We start from the raw sequence: 18,892 nt of genomic DNA, 5'->3' as shown, positions 1-18,892 counted from the left end.
CTGAAACAAGGCCCATTGAACTCAATGGGACTTACTCCCGGGCAAGTATGTATAATAGGATTGCAGCCCTACGATCGGAATATAGGACTAGGCTGGACGTCGGGTTCTTTTGAAGAAAACTTGCGCCTCTCAAGTAAGAGTATTTACAATCTTAACTCGGAAGTAATTCACCTTTCAAATTATTATTAATTTTAAAAGCTGTCCTTCAAACTTTTTTTTTTTTAGCGAGAAAGACACTCTCCTCGGGAATTTATTTATTTATATAATTTCCCCAGTAAAGGGGAGAGGGAATCCTACAGAGTTTCCATTCTCGGACTTTTGCCATTCTGAGTCAAGAAATGCCCTGAAAGAAATCGCTAAGTTATTTATAAACCAAACCAAAGACTCCCCAGGCATATAACCGGAGGCCTAAGGATTTCAACACACACACAAAATTGATATTCGAGTGATTTTAAGAGGCTTTGTTTCCTTATAGAAGGGAGGAAGAATTACTGGGGAGGAAATCCTTAAGAACTTTTCAACTATATACAGTATATATATTCGTTTGCCCAGCTCTTGGAACCAGACTTTGTAGCCATAGCATGGCGATGTGGACTCCCTCGAAGCAAAGGCAACATTTAGCACGAGAAAAATAAAAACTCGTTTGGAATAGTGGCGGTAATATATCTCGTAACTGAGAAGAGAGGGAGGAATCGATCGAGATATTTGCTTTTTAAATTGGGCAAGAATTCCAGTCCTCCCGCTATCTCTTTTTACGAACCCGCCTCAGAAGTGCTTTGGTGATTAATTAACGTACTTATTCAACCATTTCTACAGACGGCGCTTCCAGTTTTAGAAGGGAGAGAGAGCCCAGCAGTCCCACTACTGTAGAATCTTTCCTTCTCCTCCCTCTCCCGGTGGATCCAGCCCTAAAAATTATTTTATTTTTGCCGTTTGCATTCTATCCCCGGTAAATAAATAACCAAAATTATGTCCCCGGTGACATAATGAATCCAAATAAAATATGACAAATGTAAACATTATATATATATATTTCGCTGAGGGACTCCTGCTATCTTAATACGTTTTAAATTCTCTTCAAGGGATTTTATTTTATTTTATTTTAAATGAAAGCAACTGGAGAGAAAAAGAAAACGATAAAAGAAGACAGCGTCAGGCCTTATTTACAGACATATGTACAATATCAATAAATTAATTTTTTAATTTCGAGTACTCATATGCCACTTATTTACAAGTTATCCATCAATTACATAAATACTTTATCCATAGTGTCCACTTCTTTCTTCCTTTCTTTTTTTCTTCCTTATTATGTTTATAAACCTTGTTATTGCATATACAGTAAAAGGGGGGGGAGAGGGAGTGGGGAACCGCTTCAAGGAAATTACGGCCCTTTAAAAAAATTCTCATCTTTCCAACTACATTTTAAATTGTTCCTAAGGGAAGAAGTGGAGAATAAACTTGGGGGAGGGGGAGGGTTAAAAAAAAAAAGTCCCTTGGAACTTAAGCAAGCAATTTTTTTTTAATTAAAAAAAACTCCAAAATAATGAGGCTTAGAATGGAACATGCAAACAGAGCCTTACAGAGGCTGACAGACGTCACTCGAGTATTAAATGGACACGCCCCTCTTTTAACAAAGATTGACATGGGCCGTGGTCAGGCTTGAACTGATATGCAAAAAGTCATTTCTCCGTTTGAAGGGGAGCAAGGGGGGCGGGACACACCGGGGATCACTCCTCGGTGTCTTCTCCTTTCATCTCCGTTTGTTGTGTGTCAAGAGGGGTAGAAACAAACAAGGGAGGGAGGCCATGGGGGTCACCTCTCCCCAGGATCCGCTGACCCCACGTGCGCACCACCGCCCCTCCAGTGGACACCACAGTCTGGTTCACAATAGCAGCTTCCAAGAGCGACCTCTCTCCCCCCTCTGTCCGGTTAGCGGCCTCCAGGCTCGTCGCTCCCCGCCCGCCCCCTGCAACCTCCAGGACAAAACCTTGCCTGGTCAGTCCCACCCAGAGATGGGAGAGGCAGTGGCGAGTTCTAGCAGGCGGCCAGAGAAATGGGGGAGAGAAGGGAAAAGAGGGGTCCCTAGCCCAGAGACTGTGGGCGGATGGAGAGGTTTTTCTGCGAGGGGACCTTCCTCCTCTCCCCACCTCTAGGGCGACCCACTCCGGGCTCTGTCGCCTTTCGATTCCAAGCCACTCACTAGACGCTGGATGTTCTGCAGCTCGCTGGTGGCTTCCTTGTCAACCTTGGGCGACAGCGAGACGGCCGAGCCGGAGGAGAGGGTGGAAGAGCGGCTGTTCAGCTCGGAGCCGGAGTCCAAGGCTCCCGAGGCCGGGCTGGATGCCAAGGCGCCCGCTTTGCCTTCCGCCCCGCCGACCATGGAGGGCAGGGCTGTGGTGAGAAGGCTGCTGCTGTCCGGTAAGGGCACCGGGATGGAGTAAGGGCTGTAGCGCAGGCGAGGGCGCACCGCGCTGAGGAACGGGTGCCGGTGGACTGAGCTGGTGGCTGCTGTTGAGGCGGCGGCCGCGGCTGCCATGTAGGTGTACGGGTAAGGGAAAAGGCTTCCGAAGGGGGACATAGCCAAGCCCTGCAAGAAAAGCAGCGGCCGGGTCAGTAGTTGGCACAGTTAAAGGTACACGTTGGCGCAAGAAAACAGGCAAGGAAACACATGCGCCCAAACACATAACAAATACCAACCTAGGCGAAAACGGAAAGCGAGGTTCTGTTAGGAACCAAGGGGTGTGTGTGTGTTTGTGTGTCCCCTCCCCCCCCCCCACGCCGCCATGCACGTGGGAAAACGCAGTAACCGGCCCCGGAGAGCCTCCGAGACGCGGTTCTCAGCCAAGCGCCGTTTCATTCCCTGGCGCCGGGACCAGCAGTTCGAAGCGTGAGGGCCCGGAGCCAAGCTGGAGCTCCATTTATTTAAAATATCCCTTTTCAATCATCTGCCATTCCAACCGCGGGAGTCAACACCTCTAGAGGAAAGAGACGGGGGGGGGGGTTGGAGAGAGAGATATAGAAAAGCCTCTGAGCTTTCCCTCCCTCTCTCTCGGACAAAACGCCTTTTGGGAAAGGAAATGTTGGCATCGCTTTCAAGCGAGTCAAAAACTCTTTAGCTTGTAAAATGTGGTCGGTGCGAGCTACGGAGGGTGGCCTGTCCTATTCAAGAGCTCCAGAGAACCCTTGTATGAGATATAGGTGGATGTTCTGTCGTCGATTCCCTATATGCCCTTTCCCTCATCCTGGCGAACGCCTGTTGAGCTTCAGTTTAAGTGTGTATGAGAGAGAGCGCGTTTGTGTTGGGGTTGAAAGCTAGGGCGTTTATGTGCATGTGAGAGTGTTGAAATTAAACAAAAAACCCCCCCTTTAAATATAGTCAGTAAACGAAGCACCTCGCTTTCCCTCTGATACCGGCGCTTGCCAGAGAAAAGCTGCACTCAAATCCCCTCTCTCGGTCATAATATTCACGGGCTGAACTTGCAACTCTCTCTCTCTGTGCTCACATGGCTCTCGCCTTCCTCACAGGGTTGTTGTGAGAATGGAATAGAATAACCCACCTAGGCTGCCCGGAGGTTATTTTAAAAGAGGGAAATTAATAATGATGATGATAATACCCTTAAAAAGAAATTCCAGGAACGCGCGCACACGCGCAGAATTTGAAAGCCGAAGGTTTAAAAAGTCTGCTCTGAAATGGCTCCGGTCTATATGGTTTTAGCAGTGAGTGGGAAGGTGAGAGTGACAGGGCATGCTTGCATACTTTTCTCTCTTCTGCGAATAAAGAATCCATCTGAACTCTTTTAAACATGTCACCGAAGAGTCTGCTAAAACAGACACACACAATAATCTTCCTCTAGCTCACTCCTTAGGACCACCATCGCAGGAGAAATGGAACGCAGGGAGTTGTCTTTGGCAGAGTCAGACCCTTAGTCCATCAAGCTCCCTATTGTCTACACTAACTGGCAGCTGCTCTCCAGAGCTTCAGGCGGGGTATACTTCCTGGCCCTACCTTCACAAACTAGGAATTGAACCCTGGACTTTCTGCAGACGCTCTGCGACTGAGAAATGCAGGCCTCCTTAGTTAGACCATTGGGGCACCTACATCAGGACCGCCTACCCTAAACTGGCAGCGCCTTTTCAAGAGTTCAGGCAGCGCTACCCGGAGATGCAGGAATGGAACCTAAAGTCTTGCGCATGCAAACCCGATGCTCTACCGCCCAGCTATGACCCTTCGCCTGAAATCCATTAGAGGATTGTTGTTGGAACTTGAATAAAACACGGGGGGGGCATGGGAGTAGCCATGGGCTGAAGGGGGGCAGTTGCCCCACCCCAATCAAGTAAGTAAATAAAAAAAATACTTAACTAACTGACCAATTGTGTCGCTGATAATTTGGTTCTGCCCCCGAACATAAAGCCCCCCCCTCAAAAAAATAAATCCTGGCTACGCCCATGGGGGGCAAGTAAGCCCTGCCCCGCATAATAGATCACATAATAATCACATGCCACGCACGGACATCGTTTGAATGGCAATGCCTATCAACTTTCGGGAGGCCCCCTCAAATATTTTATTGGGGGGGTGAAGACCCCTCGACCCCTCGGAGTTGGCTCCAATGGACAAGACAAAGAATGGGGGCGGGGGCGGGGAGAAAGGGGAACTCCCGGGTAATGATCTGCCTCAATAGACTCCCAAATAGCTTCTGCCTTAGTGAGGGGAGAACTCACACACGGGCAAAAAAATAAAATAATTCTACACATCCACCGCAATAATTTACCTGCGAGGCCAGGACGTGCTGTTGCAGATGAAAAGGTAAAGCCGCCGCAGCCGCTGCAGCCGCCGCTGAAGCTCCGGATAATCCCTGAGCCGCCGCCGTGGCCATCACAGTATTGTCCAGCCCGGTAACTCCTGCCGAGGCCCCGGAGACTGTAGCCAGCAGAGGGCCCATCCCGGCCATGCTGGAGAAGGCGCCGCCCATGGCGAACTGGCTGGGGTGGAGGAGCAGAGGGTGCCCGTTGCTCAGCGGGTTGAAGAACTGCTGCCCCCCGGCCAGGCCATGGGAGAACGCCAGGTTGGACAAGTGGCCCTGGTGGGCGAGGTGGGCAGCGCTGTCCGTCTGGACCGTCAGCGGGGCGAAGGGCTCCTTGGCCAGGCCCCGGCAGTCCTCCCTCGAGGGGCTTTTCACCTCCTCCCCGCCGAGGCCCCGGGTGCTGGAGGAGATGGTGGCCGGGCTGTGCCGAGCTGAGTCTGCGGGAGCCTTGGGGGCGCTCTCCCGGCTGCCTCTGCCGCCTGCCGAGTCAGGGGGGAAGAGGGTCACTTTGGAGGGGCTGCTCTTCTCCCGTGGGTCTCCTCCTCCTCCTCCGGAGCCCGAGGAGCTGCTGTTGGTGGCAATGGCAGCCGTGGTGGTGGAGATCTTCCCGGAGGAGTCGTTAGCCTCCGAGGGGTCGTCTTTGCTTTCCGTGTCGCTTTCCCCCTCGCTGGGACACAGATCTGGGGGCCGGAAAGAAGGGAGAGGGTCAGTCGGAGAGCAAATACGATGGAGCCGTTGCTCAGCCAGGCGCCCCTTCTCCTGGGAGGTCCAGGACGCACCTCTTGGAGCTGAACCCCTCTAGTTTTGGAGGCACAGCTCAATGCAAATAAAATACTGATTCCAAGAGCATGTATGTGTGTATGTGTGTGCTCACATACACAGACACAAATGCATACACACAAGCACACTTACCCTGCCAGCCTTCTGTCTGGCCTGGAATATACACCCTCCACTCCACTAAATCTTATATATATATTGGCCTACTATTCCTAAAGACTTTAGCTGAGCTATCACCAGTTGACTTCAGTTCAGTCCACCATCTTAGGGGGGGGCGGATCTCTGCAGGTTGAAAAGTAGCCCATCGCGGTTCTAGCCTTGCCTGTTCCTCTAACCTAAACATTTTTTTATTCGTTGGAATTCCTTCTTCCTTCCCCACCCCTTGGTGAAGCGTTCCATCATGTTTACCGCCTCTGAAGGAAGGACTTCTAGACGAATTCAAACAGACTTGTTTGGAGCTGAGCTTCCCAAATGTTAGGTTGATACACGCAAGTAAGCCTATTCCCCCTCCCGTCTGGTATCCAGGCTCACTTTATCTCCTTGTTTCCACAATAAACGTCCAACTGGAGTGGGTGAGGGAGAGAGGAGAGGAGAGGCTTGGGGGCAGGAGGAGGATCATATTAATTCCCCAGCTTTTATTTCTCCCAGGTTTTTATTCCCCTCTTCTGTGCTCTGTTGGAACATCTCGCCTCCTTCTCCCAACGCAAGGGAAAGTTAAACGTTTAGGGTCTGGCTTCTCTCTAGCCTCAGACACAGGGCCTGCTTACATGAGCTTAAAATCCCCTGCCATTTGTTTTCTGCTTCCACAGGGCAGGCCCCTGAGAGAAACAAAGTTCAAGCAATTTTTTTGGTAACAAATGAGGGGGTTAAAAAGAAAAAAAGGGTGCATTCCATCTGACAAGAAGCATGGCAAAGTCCAGGGCTTTCAAAAGTATGCATTTTTAAGGCTGCAATCCTATGCACGCTTGCTTGAGAAGACCACTGGAACACTACTCAGAACACCCAATTGAATTCAATGGGGCTTCCTTCCACCAAAGTGGGGATAAAATGGGCTGCCTAAAGTAACTTGAAGACTTTTATGTACGCATGCAAATGTAGGATTCCCTGGAAGCCGCTTAACTCCCATTACAGCGCATAGGTTTGTGGAATGAAGGGAAAACAGGAGAGATAATTTGACCCAGGCTGTGCCTCCTGCCCGTTCTCCTTTAGAGTCAGGGAAAGGGAGCCTTTTCGTAAAATCTTATAGGGAGCTAGCTATATTAGCATCTTGAACCCAAAGCTTCAAAGAGCCTTGTGGCATCTTAAAGACTTGTGAAATGCATGTACACTTTATGACATTAATTTCCCACATTTTCTCCAGGCAGCTCAAGGTGATGCATGCAATTCACCCCCTCCCCATTTCATCCGCACAACAACCCTGTGAGGTAGGCTAGGTTGAGAGAAAGTGACTGGTCCATGGTCACCCAGCAAACTTCCTGGCTGAGCGAGGGGGGGGCATATAGTAGTGCCCTGGAATCCCAGATTCCAGTCTAGTAATCTAACTGCTACAACACATTGAGTCTGATGAAGCGTTGTCCTCAAAAGCATAGGAAATTTGTTTATTTTTTTAATGGAATTTTTTTTTGTCTGTCTTTTCCCTTATTGCTAAATCCCAGTATGGTTTTGAATGGATTGGTTGCAGGGGGTTTCCCCTCCACCTTAACAAGAAATTCCAATATGCACATGAATGGATTGGTTGCAGGGTTCCGCCACCCCCCTGCCCTTATTCAGAAATTCCAATATGGTTATGAATGGACTGGTTGCAGTTTTGAACTTTTGCCCCGTGGTCTGCCTTTGCTCCGAAGCTTTAGTCAGTGTTGGCTGACTCCGCTCAAACCACAGAAGAAATATAGATACAGGGCGGAAAGGAGAAAAGTGTTTTCCCCCCTCCTATTAAAAAATGTCTGGAGCAGTTTCAAAATTGGGTTTATTTTATTTTTTGAAACTTTTTTCCCCCTCTTTCCAACCGGAGGCTGATCTTCAGCCAAACTCCCTTCAAATGCTGCCTCCCCCCACCAAAAAAACCCCCTGGAAATGGTAATAACCGAGAAATAGAAAGGAGGGGGGAGGGAAATGGGAGGGGGGGTGCACAGGGAGTGGGGGGAGGGGCAAAGGCAAGTAGGGAACTACCTCACCTTTGAGATTAGATGTGCCCACAGTCGATACTGCAGGGGAGGTTGACTGGGCAAAGCATTTGAAAGCTGTCTGCTCACTTGAGGACTCGTCCGACGTCCCATTTTCTTTCTTCTGCCTCTCATCATAGACTCGCATGGATTGGAGGGTCAGTTGCTTCCTGGAGAAAAGTTGGTATGTTTACCAAACTCTACATACATTAAACATAATAGAAACACCGCCACCCGACCCCACCCCCATCCATCTTCCCTCTCTCCACCCCCCCTTTCTTTTTTCTTTCTTTTTTCTTCTCCCCCTAATGCCTCAACAAATGAAACGGATTTGTAAAAATGTTACATGGAAGAAGAAAAAAAATACGAGGCACTACACTTCTGTAAAACAAGAAAATCCCTAATAAAAAATATATATTAAAAATCAGAACTCCAGAAAAAAGAAAAAAAAGTCACTGGAGAAGGGAGGAAACTCTCGAACACATACCACTCGCTCCAGACCATACCACCTCTCTAAATCAAATCAGCTGGCACCGCAAAAGACTGTTTACAAAAGAAAAAATCAGCTGGTGCCCCATTCAGGCCAATGGACGAGGAAACACGTCCAATGGAATCAAACAGGATTTTTTAAATAAAATCAATAAATATGGTTGTGATCCCTGTGGATATGCTTATCATCGAAGCCAGGCTTGCCCAGCCTACTGGCCTGGCACTAGAGTTGCAAAGGGTTTCTAGGCAAGTCAGCCTGTTTTAAGAAAGGGGCTTTGAGCACCACAGTGTTATTTACTTCGGACGATGCCCCCAAAGGTCAAGAGGCCTTTCTGAAGATCAAAGGGCCTTTGGCGTCAGTTCAGTGGAAAGAAGGCGGATTTCTCTAGGAGTAAGAGAATTTCAAGTTTCGGGTTTGGAGCTGGGATTCTGGAAGCCAAAGACAGTTCTTTGGGAAAGAATTCCATTCCTTTTCCAAGAGGAAGTGTTTAGGTAGAGCTTTGAAGGGAAGAACTTGAATGAGTTGCCATCAGAGCATGGCAAGGACAACCTCAATATGATATTATTCTTCTTCTTCATGTTTAGATGTAATCTCAGAAATCCACAAATGCTTAGAGAAACTAAACATCTGATAGGGGGCAGCTGATCTCCTCAGAGTTTGGGAAGAGTGAAAAATGGGTTCTTGAGGGGTGGAGGCAGAGCAAATCTGTGACTAAATGAAGAGTTGAGCTGGGTTGGGTGAGTTTTGGGCAACCATAGCCCAGCAGCAATCAGCTATTCCAAGTTGCTGGACTATTCCTGGGATATCTGACTTTTTAATGGCTACTAGGAAGTTATTGTTCAGTTTATTTTTATTTTGAAGAGAGGAATTATGAATAATGCTTGCAGGAGCCAGCTCTCTCCCTGATCCCTAAATGTATGAGTGTCTGTAAAATCAAAATTAAATACTGGGCACCTTTCAAGTCAAAATGAAGCAATTGGTTTTAAAATTGAAAGGAGGAATTTTAAATAAGGAGGTCTTAAATGGGGCTTCGAAATACAGGCTGGGTCATTGCGGCTTTTAGGGGAATTATTTTTTTTTAACTTGACATTTTTTTGCTCATTGCTCAAAACATAGAAATATTTGCCTTTGAAGAGTGCCTTCCAAAACAAATATCCACACCCAATTACCTTGCCCTGAATGTGTATTCTGCAAAGATAACACACACAGGAAAGCTCCTTTAACTCTAAGAAAGGCTAAGAGATGCTTGTTTTCCTCTTCACTGACACTACCTGCTGTTAAAACACCCCTTGGAAGGAACTCAAGGCTTACTTCAATTTAAATGCATGCAGGATCAGGTTAGTGCAACGTCTCATTAGAATATGGCTTTGGGTAAACTACTGCCAGCCACTCCCTCTCCACAGCCTCTTGTGTTCCACATTTCGACAATGGCAAACACGTGTCCTAAGCTGTGTACGTCTCCCTTGGGTGGCAGTGAACACACCTTTGGGCGTTTACAAATATCACTTTCTAAAAACAGATTCCACTAAGGCTAGGAACCCTCCCTCCCTCCACCAACACTCATCCCAACGAGAGTTGTGTGCTTTAAAGATCCTTGGACGAACCCTACAATAGGAGCATTTCAAAACCAGACTGAACATGTTAATAGCAAGTTGGACAGACACCCCACACTCTACTGTGACAGCCCCCCTTACCTTTTCTCTCGCCTCCCATTCCCCGTGTCTCGAAAGCCTTTGGCAAACGGGTTGTTGTCGATCTTTAACTGAGTTATCTATTTTTACATAAAAAAAGAAAGGAGAAAAAAAGAAATGAAATGAAAAAATGCGTAAGAACAGAATCTCGAAGTGGACCCAGATTTTCAGGGGGGCATGGTGTAATGGTTGGGGCGCTGGAAAAGGTGCAGGGAAAGATCCTGGTCCTAAATATTTGACTCTGGAAACCAGGAGAAAACTTGCTTAGTAAGCAACCAGCTCTCTGTGCGGTTTACTGCACGCAAGGATCAAAGTGAAATGCCTTAGTTCAGTGGGAGAACAACTGCTTTGCGTGCATGAAGGTCCCAGGTTCAATCCTGAGGACTCCCAGCCAGAAACCCTGGAGAGCAGCTGCCAGTCAGTGTAGACAACACTGAGGTGGCTGGAGCAACGGTCTGACTCTATAAATAAGGCAGCTTTCTGAGGTGGTGAAACCCTGAATGGAGGAAGGGTGTGATCCAAGCACAGAAAATAAAGGTTATTTTCCAGCCTATTGAACCTCTAATTTCATAGTCCACCCAGGCGGGTTAGTTCTCCCATGCATGCCCTTACTCAAAGCAAGGGGAATAATGCAGGGGGCCTCAACAGCTTTCATCCCAAACTATGCCTCAAAGTTTCTTTCCAAAAGCCCCAAGCAACACCCTTAGCAGAAGACCCACAAACTGAACCATGTGACATTGTTACGGCCAAGAGCCCAGGATCCTAGGGCTGCCCCCCCCCAGCATGAAAGGCCATTTTCATGCACCTCTGCCAGTCCAATTGCAGTGGCTGGTTGCCTCAGCCTTAGTGTGTGTGTGTGTGTGTGTGTGTGTGTGTGTGTGTGTGTGTGTTGAGGGGGGAACCCTGGCGGGGGAATGAGTGGAACGTGCCGCCCTAGCTATCCATTAAAGTTATGTTTCAGTTTCAACTCTTTACCTGCCATAATTAAACCGCAAAGGAATGGTGGTCACCCGCTTGCTATAATAAAATACTTTATGTAATTACCGTCCACGGGCCACGTGCTTATGTGTGTGTGCGTGTGCATGCACACAGTGCTGGAGGTTGAGGAGGGGGGCCGAGCTCTGAATAAATACTATGCAAACATATTACAGGCATGTTGCTCCCCCTCACCTCTGCAAACTCTTAAAAGGATGGGTGGGAGGAAATCAACAACATCTGCACGTTGTTGCTTTTTCCTTTCCTTTTCAAGACTGCAATGCCTTTTTCTCCCTTCAGGGATCCGGCCCATGTCCAGCGCTTTCGGCTTTCAAAGAAATCACTGGGTGCACAAAGTTCGGCACCTGCTTAATTTTTGAAATCATTGCCGCCTCCTCTTTTAAAGCAGGAGATACTGGGCTGTCCTTTTAGGTGGGAAGATGAGCCCAAAGTTTTGATCTCACGCTCTCCCCTTTCTAAGCTTAGGCTACAATCCTCTGCACCCTTAGTTTGAAGGGATACCCACTAAGCACAGTGGGACATGCTAAGGATTAAACATGCATAGGATTCCTTCGCCTTATCAGTTTTCTACAGACGTGCAGAGACGTTTTGAGTTGGGGGGCAGGGGTTAAATACTGCCACAGTGCATGTCATATGTATACAATATTATATGCTATATAATAACATAATATAAAATATTACATGTGTGCAATATGAATCTCACTGTCCCTCCTGTCTCTTTCTTTCTTTCTCTTTCTTTCTTTCTTTCTCTCTCTCTCTCTCTCTCTCTCTCTCTCTCACACACACACACACACACACACATACAGAGAGATTTCACACACACCTCCCCTGACTCCTTTGGCCAGGGTCTGGGATCTGTTCCCCCATCGATTAAAAAACAGGAGCAAAACGCAAGAAAGGGACCCATGTCAGGGAGTCAATCCATTACCTTCCAATTGCTCAGAAAGTGCTTAATGAAGGCGACCGGGGCCGCCTAGGTGAGCGCTGGAATGCGGGTTCTCTGACCTCTTGCAAGAGATCGCTCGAGATAACGCCAGGAAAGCGGGGGCCTTTGGCTCCATTACAACACCGCTTTCACACGCCATTGCAGGGCAGTCGGACAAGCGGCTTCTCTCTCGGATAGGGACGAGAAAGGTTTCCGCGGGCCGAGCACGGGGCTAATTCAGTCAAGCGAGATCTGCTCGCCCCGGAGGAGAGCGAGCCTCCTTTCTCTCTCCCTCCCCAACACACCTCGGCGATCGTATCAAACAAAAGTTCTGTTAAGCGGCTAGTCCCTAGCACGTTTGACTTCTTCGTGGGGCCTCCTCAAGCCAAGCCTCGATTTCCCAACAGGAGCAGAAACACGGCATCAGATCCCTCTCCCTCCAATCTCCAAAGCACACGCTTTCGTCCAACACCATATCCTGCCAACTTCCACCGCGATCCTGAGTACAGGCACGAGCCACATTGATTTCAGGAGAGCTAAAGTGTCCAAGGAGCTCCGCCAGGAGAATTAAGCGCGCGCGCGCACACACACACACACACACACACATTCAAAGTACACACTGGGGTTTCCATCTTGCAGCGCTGCCAAAGCTCCATAAACCACCGCACTCGAGTTTGGGAATCCAAATACCAAAAGTACTAATTTACAACGAGGGGTTGGGTGGGGGGAAATAAAAATGAAATGAAACTAAGGCTGGCTAGTCGAAGTCTCCCGGGTCCTTCGCCTTGAATTCATTACCATAAATTTAGACCGCGCCAGGCTCCCAGTTTAGACCACTTTGGTGGGCAAGGCGGCCTCCCGCAAACAGGAGTCTTCGTGATAACTGAGGATAGGGTATCTTTAACAACTACACCTCTATCCCCAGCGCATCCTCAAATCAGAATGGGCCATGTCCTTCTTATTAAACGCTGCTAGGTGCTAAAAGCGTATTTCTTTCCCCTGCCCCTTAAAAAAACCAACCCTACTCCAAAACTATTTAAAAAAACACTGCAGTATAAAGTGGGGGGGGGGGGATAATATGAACCAGACCTACATTTGGCGGCCTGGTTGCCCCTGTCGTTGTTGTATTTTTAAGTAAACTAATGTATGCTCTGATTAGGGTTCTGTTTCCTCGAAAATCACATTTGCACACCGAAAGAGAAAGTCGGATATCTTTTTAAAGCGCTGTCTTTCTCTCACACTACAAACACATCTATTTTCCTCTCCAACACCTCTTACTAGTTTTCTCTGGATACACCGAATATCGAAAATTAGAACAATTTTAATTCCTTCTTTTAACTTTCTTTCTAAAGTGGCCGAAGTGATATGGGGGGGGGCGCTAGGAGACAAGGCCCAATTTTTTCCTAAGCCATTAATGCCAAATCAGATAACGATCAGAAGCTCAAGATCACCCATCTTTCTCGCCACCCCCTACCCACCGCTCCACCTCATTCCCTTAAATGCATTCCACAGCGACTCTTTCTTACCTTATCGTTCTGATACGCAGTCACCGCAATGAATTCTGTCTCGGGGAAAACGTAAGTGCGGAAGGTGCTGTAAGGCAGTTTCAGAATATCATTGGCCCGGACGATGTGGAACCGAGGCTGGTACTTGTGCATGGAGTTCAATATGGTCTGCGGGTGCGGGAGGGGGGGATTCAGAAACAGACAGACAAGCAGGAACATCCAGACTCCGTCAAAACGAAAGGAGGAACATCAGCAAAGCCTGGATTATGGCTCCAAATCCTAGCCGCCCTCTTTCTTTCTTTCTTTCTTTCTTTCTTTCTTTCTTTCTTTCTTTCTTTCTCTCCTCCCTTCCTTCTACACATCTAGAACCACTGTTGCTTGGAAATATTTTGCTTTAAAATAATACTACCAATCATAATAATTGTCTTCCAACCCAGTAGGAGAGAGAGAGCTAAGCCCGGGTCATGAGTTGACTGGCGAGGAGATGTAAAGGAAGCGGGAGGGAGCGGAGTGGTTTTCTGAGCAAGCTCCAAGCGGGCCAAGGGCGGCGGGGGGGGGGGGGGGGAGAGCTGAGGCTTTTCAGGAAGATCAGCCAAGGCCAGCCAAGCTGAAACGAGGATCTCCCCGTTTCTTCCTTTTTCCTTCCCAAGAAAACCTCGCCAGAAGGAATGACCTCATTTTCTGCACTTCGCTGGAGGAGCTGCCTTGCCCGAAAGTTCACTTTCCTATCTGTACACAGACAGGGGTGTGAATGGAGGAAAGGAAATAATAATACTACTGTAAAGCGACCCGAGCTTAAACATGGGTCTAAGTCGGTTAGGAGAGGCATAAAATCCGGCTGGAACCCCAAGGAAATTTATTTTAATTTGAGTGGTTTGGTGTGGTTGTTTTTTTGTGGTGGGGAGGTGTATTTATCTTCTCTCATCCCTTCTTCCTCTTCTCTCCTCCACCTCCCTATTTTTTATCTGCACCCTGTGTCCTCCCCCCCCCCCAATTCTGCAACTGGCTGGCTCTTAAATCAGTTTTGCCCTAGAAAAGTTATAAAACAAACCCCAGATTTCCTGGAGTTAAGCTGCTTTTTCCCCCTACTCCCCCTCCCTGCGATTTAACTAGAGTTCGGATCCTGCCCATTTAGAGCTGAATCGGAGCAAGAGTGCAGGATATATTTTTTTGCCCCGGAAGTTTCCTAATTAGATTTATAACATTGGAAAGGGAACGATTACCCTCATCCTGCGATGCCTCCCCGTTTTCCCTCCCTGAAACACATGCACACAAAAACCAATTATGATATTATTATAAGCAGATCGACCAAAGTGCCCAAATATGAAGTCATTTCTCGCCCCCCTCCCTTCCTTTAGAAATCTGGAAGGGATCGAAATCAAACGTCAGTCTTTTTGGGCCTCTGCAAAGCTTTTTCAGCGAATAGGTTTCCCACCCACCAATCCCTGCAGCGTGACCGAGGGTCGATCTACCGGTAAGCTGATCTCTCCACCTTGCAAATATATGTATTGCTTTGTTTTAAACGCGTGGTGTTTGTGGGGGGGGGGGGTTAAAGAACCAGGACGCTACGTTACAGGGGGGGAAATTAAAAATCACTCACAAATCCGTGTTTGTCCGAAATGTTATTAGTCAGTTTAAGTTTGTGGAAAGTCACGACTTTAGACATCCACTGTTCTCCGGTCGCCGGGCTATCTGGATGGATATACATTCTCTTTGGCATTTCAGGGTCGGCTTTCCCGGCCACCATCCACCGGGAATTGTGGAATTTATATCTACAATCGTCAGCCGCCACTATGTCCATCAACAAAATATATTTGGCCTTCTTATCCAGGCCAGTACACCTCACTTTAAAGGGTGGAAACATTCTCCTAGAGACAGAGACAGACAGAGCACAAAACAAAGAAGGCAAAGATTTTACTTATAGTAAAATATATAAATATATTTTTTTTAAAAAGAGAGAATCGTCTTAGCGTATCACTCAGCCGCATATTCTTGTGCAAAAGTATCCTCACCCAGCCCCAACCTTAGCAAGGAACTATACTCTCATATTCTCTCGACTGGTTGCTATTGTGCAAAATAAAAATGATAATAGGAATCTTTTGTGGATATTCCATTTTAATTCTTTTTTTTTAAAAAAAAATCGCAAAATAATCTCCTTTGGTTTGGGCATGGAGGTAGACGCAGATCCGTAGTATTTAGCGTGCAACAATAGTCCAAGGCCAACGATATTGGAGAGCTTGGAAGATGGTTGCCACCCCTTCCCCAAATCCTCAAGTTGATTTCCAAATTGCAAAGACGTGTGATTTTGTTGTAGCGAGCTGTTGAAGACTGCAAAGCCTCCTTACAAAGTAGCTGCCCAAATAAGAAAGCAAACAGTAGATAAGCCTTCTTGGGGGGGGGGGGAACTTTGGCCACAGATCCAAAGTCTCCTTACTTTTTTTCAGCCGTCTTGGGGACTTGGTTATTTTTTTAAAAAGCAGTTTAAAATGAACCTGGCATCGCAAATGTGAACCTGAGGACTCTGCATCAGGGTTAAATTTTCACTTTCTGCGTTGGAATGAAATAATGGCAATTGTTTCTATAGAAATTACGACTATACGTAATTTGTGAGCGGACGTTTAGGGAAAATACATAATCTGCCATATAGCTCTTAAATAAGCTGTAAGTACAGCTTACAAACTTTTTACGGGGTAAAGAAGCCCTTCATTCCAAACGCTCTGTTTTATTATCAAGTCCAGTGCTGGAGTATTTTCATTTGCTCCACAAATTTCGGGCCCTACACCTGGATTTCTCTAGCAGTTGAAATCCTAAGTTCAAAATACCCACATTTACAGAAGAGCAATGTTATTTTCGGGGGTGAGGGTTCAAATGTGCTTTTAAAATTCCAGTCGAAGAGTTGCACCTCCGAATAGATTTGCTTGGAAGTAACTAGGCTGGATCTGCTTCGAGCGTGGAAAGACTTAACTGCTAAAGAAAGTCTGAGCAGGATAAAGCCTGCTTTTACGTCTGGGTATGTTTTTGCCTGGAAGTAAGCCCCATTCATTCCAACGGGCCTGGCTCCCCAGCAAAAAGTGCAGGGAATTACAGACATAACAAAGCCACGAAGGGAGCTATTGCATTTTTTATTAAAAGATTCCCGGTGCAAAATTCTGCCCAGTTTTATATGATTGCACATATCCCACGAACACTACGGTCAGTTCTCTCTTTGGTGTGCACAGATAAAGTGTTGCGCGTGTGTGCACGATTCCTGGATGCAGATATCTGTCTGTCTATCTATCTATCTATCTATCTATCTATCTATCTATGTATCTATCTGTATTCTATCTATCGCTATATGCATTGCATAGATTGAACACACACAGTATTCTCATTGTCCTTCAGAGGTTGGGTGAAGGCTTTTGCAAGCACACACGGTCAGCTGTCGCTTTCTGGATATTTTCCTAATTCCATATTAAGCTTTTTATTTTCTTGTTTGCAAGTGGAAACGATTGGTTTGCTTGGAAATCAGCTTGAGAGAAATGGGTTGGCGGGTGTGTGCGGAGGTGGGGGAGGCCAGACGGAGAAGAATCCCCCCCCCAATCGTTTCCCATAGCCCAGGAGCAAAGCTCCCTTACCTTCCTGACTTGGTGATTACCATCTCGGTGCCCCGCTTGTGGAACTGATCCCAGAGTTCCTTGGCTTCCAGGTGGACTTTGGGGTCGTCCTCCACCTCTTCCTCCGGCTCCAAGGTTTTCAAAGGCCTCAGGTGAGCCGCGGCTTGGTGTCCCAGAGACGAGAAAGGCATCCCGGATTCCGTCGCCCCGACTAACTGATCCATGATGGGCTTGGCCAGAGCCCCCGGCAGAGAGAGGGCGGCGGCCCCGTTGGGGGGCAACGCCAGAGCCGGGAAGAAAGGCGGCTGGTGACCCAAGACGGCGCTCATGGCGAAGTCCGGCGCCCGGTGAGGTAGGAAGGGGTGGTAAGCCATGCTGGTCCCAGGAATCACGGGCTCTCTCATGGAGAGATTCATCCAACAGCTTGCCTCGCTCCCAGCGGCCTGCCCGGACGCAGTCCTGGATCCTGGAGCGCGCGGCCCTTACGAGCTCATCGTCGGGCCACGATTCCCAGAAGAAGGAGAGAAGGAGGGAAAGGGAGGAGGAGGAGGAGAGAGAGAGGAAGGCGAGAGGGCCGTCCGAAGAGGAGGCGAGCGACCAGGGCGGTGGGTGCCGGAGAGTGACATAGGCGAGTCACCAGAGAGTCCCGGCGCCCGAGTCGAAAGCAGGAGGCATCTTGTCACCCGGAACCCGCCAGGGTGTCTTTGCGCCTGGCTGGGAAGCTCCTTCTCCTCTTCCTCCTCCTCCTCCTCCTCCTCCTCCTCCTCAGCGATCGCTTTTTCACAAGGATTGAATTATAATGTTAAGAATGGTCGGTTTCGAAAGAGGAAGGGGTGGCGGTGGAGAAAGCAGCAGCAGCAGCAAGGACTTCGGCCAGATTTCGCCGCTACTTCTGGGGAAGGCGACGGAGGAAAGGAGGGTTCGGTCGTGCAGGGAAAAGGAACGCCTCGAAAAAGAAGAAGTCACCTTCTTTCTCTGGTGGGTCTCTTGCAAACGTGGAGATCGGAAGGTTTTTTTTTCCCTTCCGCTCTTTCTTATGCTTCCCCCCTCCTTATATTCAACGCCCCGCCGAAAGCTTCTGGAAAGGTGGAGTGTGTTTGTGTGCGTGTGTGTGCGTGAATGAGAGGGAGAGGAGAGGAGAAATTGTGAATCGGGGGGGAAGCCTCTTGTTTCTAATCAGGCTCCTCGCAGCGCTAAAAGTTGGAGAGAGAGAGAGAGAGAGAGAGAGAGAGAGAGAGAGAGAGAGAGAGAGAGAGAATGCAGCTTCCGTTTTCCCCTCCCCCCACGCGGCTCGCCGTTGCCAAAGTTTGGATTCCAGAAAAGAAAAAAATCTCCGCCGCCCGTCTCCGTCGTTCCTCCTCGGATCTCTCCTCCCTTCTTTCCCCCTGTCCTCTTTCAATATTTTTTTTAAAAATAAATTTCAAAAAAGCCTTAACGATAGCGATTTGCAAAACTGGGGAGCCTTGATCGCTCTTCTACGCCCTCTCAAACCCTGCAAGTTCCTGCAAGGAAGAGCAGACAGAGAGAAAAGAGAGAGAGAGACGGGTATGTATGTGTGTGAGAGAGAGAGGAGGGGGGTGTTGAGAGCGAGTGGGAGAGCGAGCGAGCGCGAGAGAAGGAGCCGCGGAGGGAGAGAGCGAGCGAGCGAAAGCGGCGCTGGGCTCCAAGAATCCCCGGTGTGAGTGCGTGTGTGTCTGAGCCAGCGCGCTCGGCTGCGCCGGGATGGAATGGCTGTGTTGTGCGGCGTTGCAGGGCAGCTGCCGCATACTTGATTGGCTCTTTGACGCTTTCGGACCAATTGTGTGGCTCCATAGGCGTGGTTTTGACAGGTCGAGCGGAGGGGGACTGAGGCGAGTTATAAAAAGAAGGTGTCGGAAATTGTAACGCTGCAGCAAAGCATCCCCACCGCTCCGTGCCGTGCGAATATGTCAACATGATCAGAGGCGGGCGG

General features: G+C 48.3%; 1 protein-coding gene across 1 annotated transcript; it reads right to left on the bottom strand.

Annotated features, from left to right (window-relative positions):
* Nucleotides 1-1,176: 1,176 nt before the first annotated feature.
* TBX3 (T-box transcription factor 3) lies at nucleotides 1,177-18,805 on the bottom strand. The gene is made up of 7 exons (XM_053368209.1): nucleotides 16,963-18,805; nucleotides 14,949-15,216; nucleotides 13,370-13,516; nucleotides 9,926-10,002; nucleotides 7,754-7,911; nucleotides 4,770-5,482; nucleotides 1,177-2,587 (listed from the first exon to the last, which is right to left on the bottom strand). Exons 1-7 carry the CDS (start codon nucleotides 17,355-17,357, stop codon nucleotides 2,150-2,152), a joined length of 2,196 nt encoding a protein of 731 aa, XP_053224184.1. The 5' UTR covers nucleotides 17,358-18,805; the 3' UTR covers nucleotides 1,177-2,149.
* Nucleotides 18,806-18,892: the final 87 nt, after the last annotated feature.

The sequence above is a fragment of the Podarcis raffonei genome, chromosome 16 (genome assembly GCF_027172205.1).
Source record: "Podarcis raffonei isolate rPodRaf1 chromosome 16, rPodRaf1.pri, whole genome shotgun sequence".
Lineage (NCBI taxonomy): Eukaryota > Metazoa > Chordata > Lepidosauria > Squamata > Lacertidae > Podarcis > Podarcis raffonei.
The sequence above is the reverse complement of the archived record's forward strand: the minus strand, read 5'-3'. Positions and strand labels throughout refer to the sequence as shown.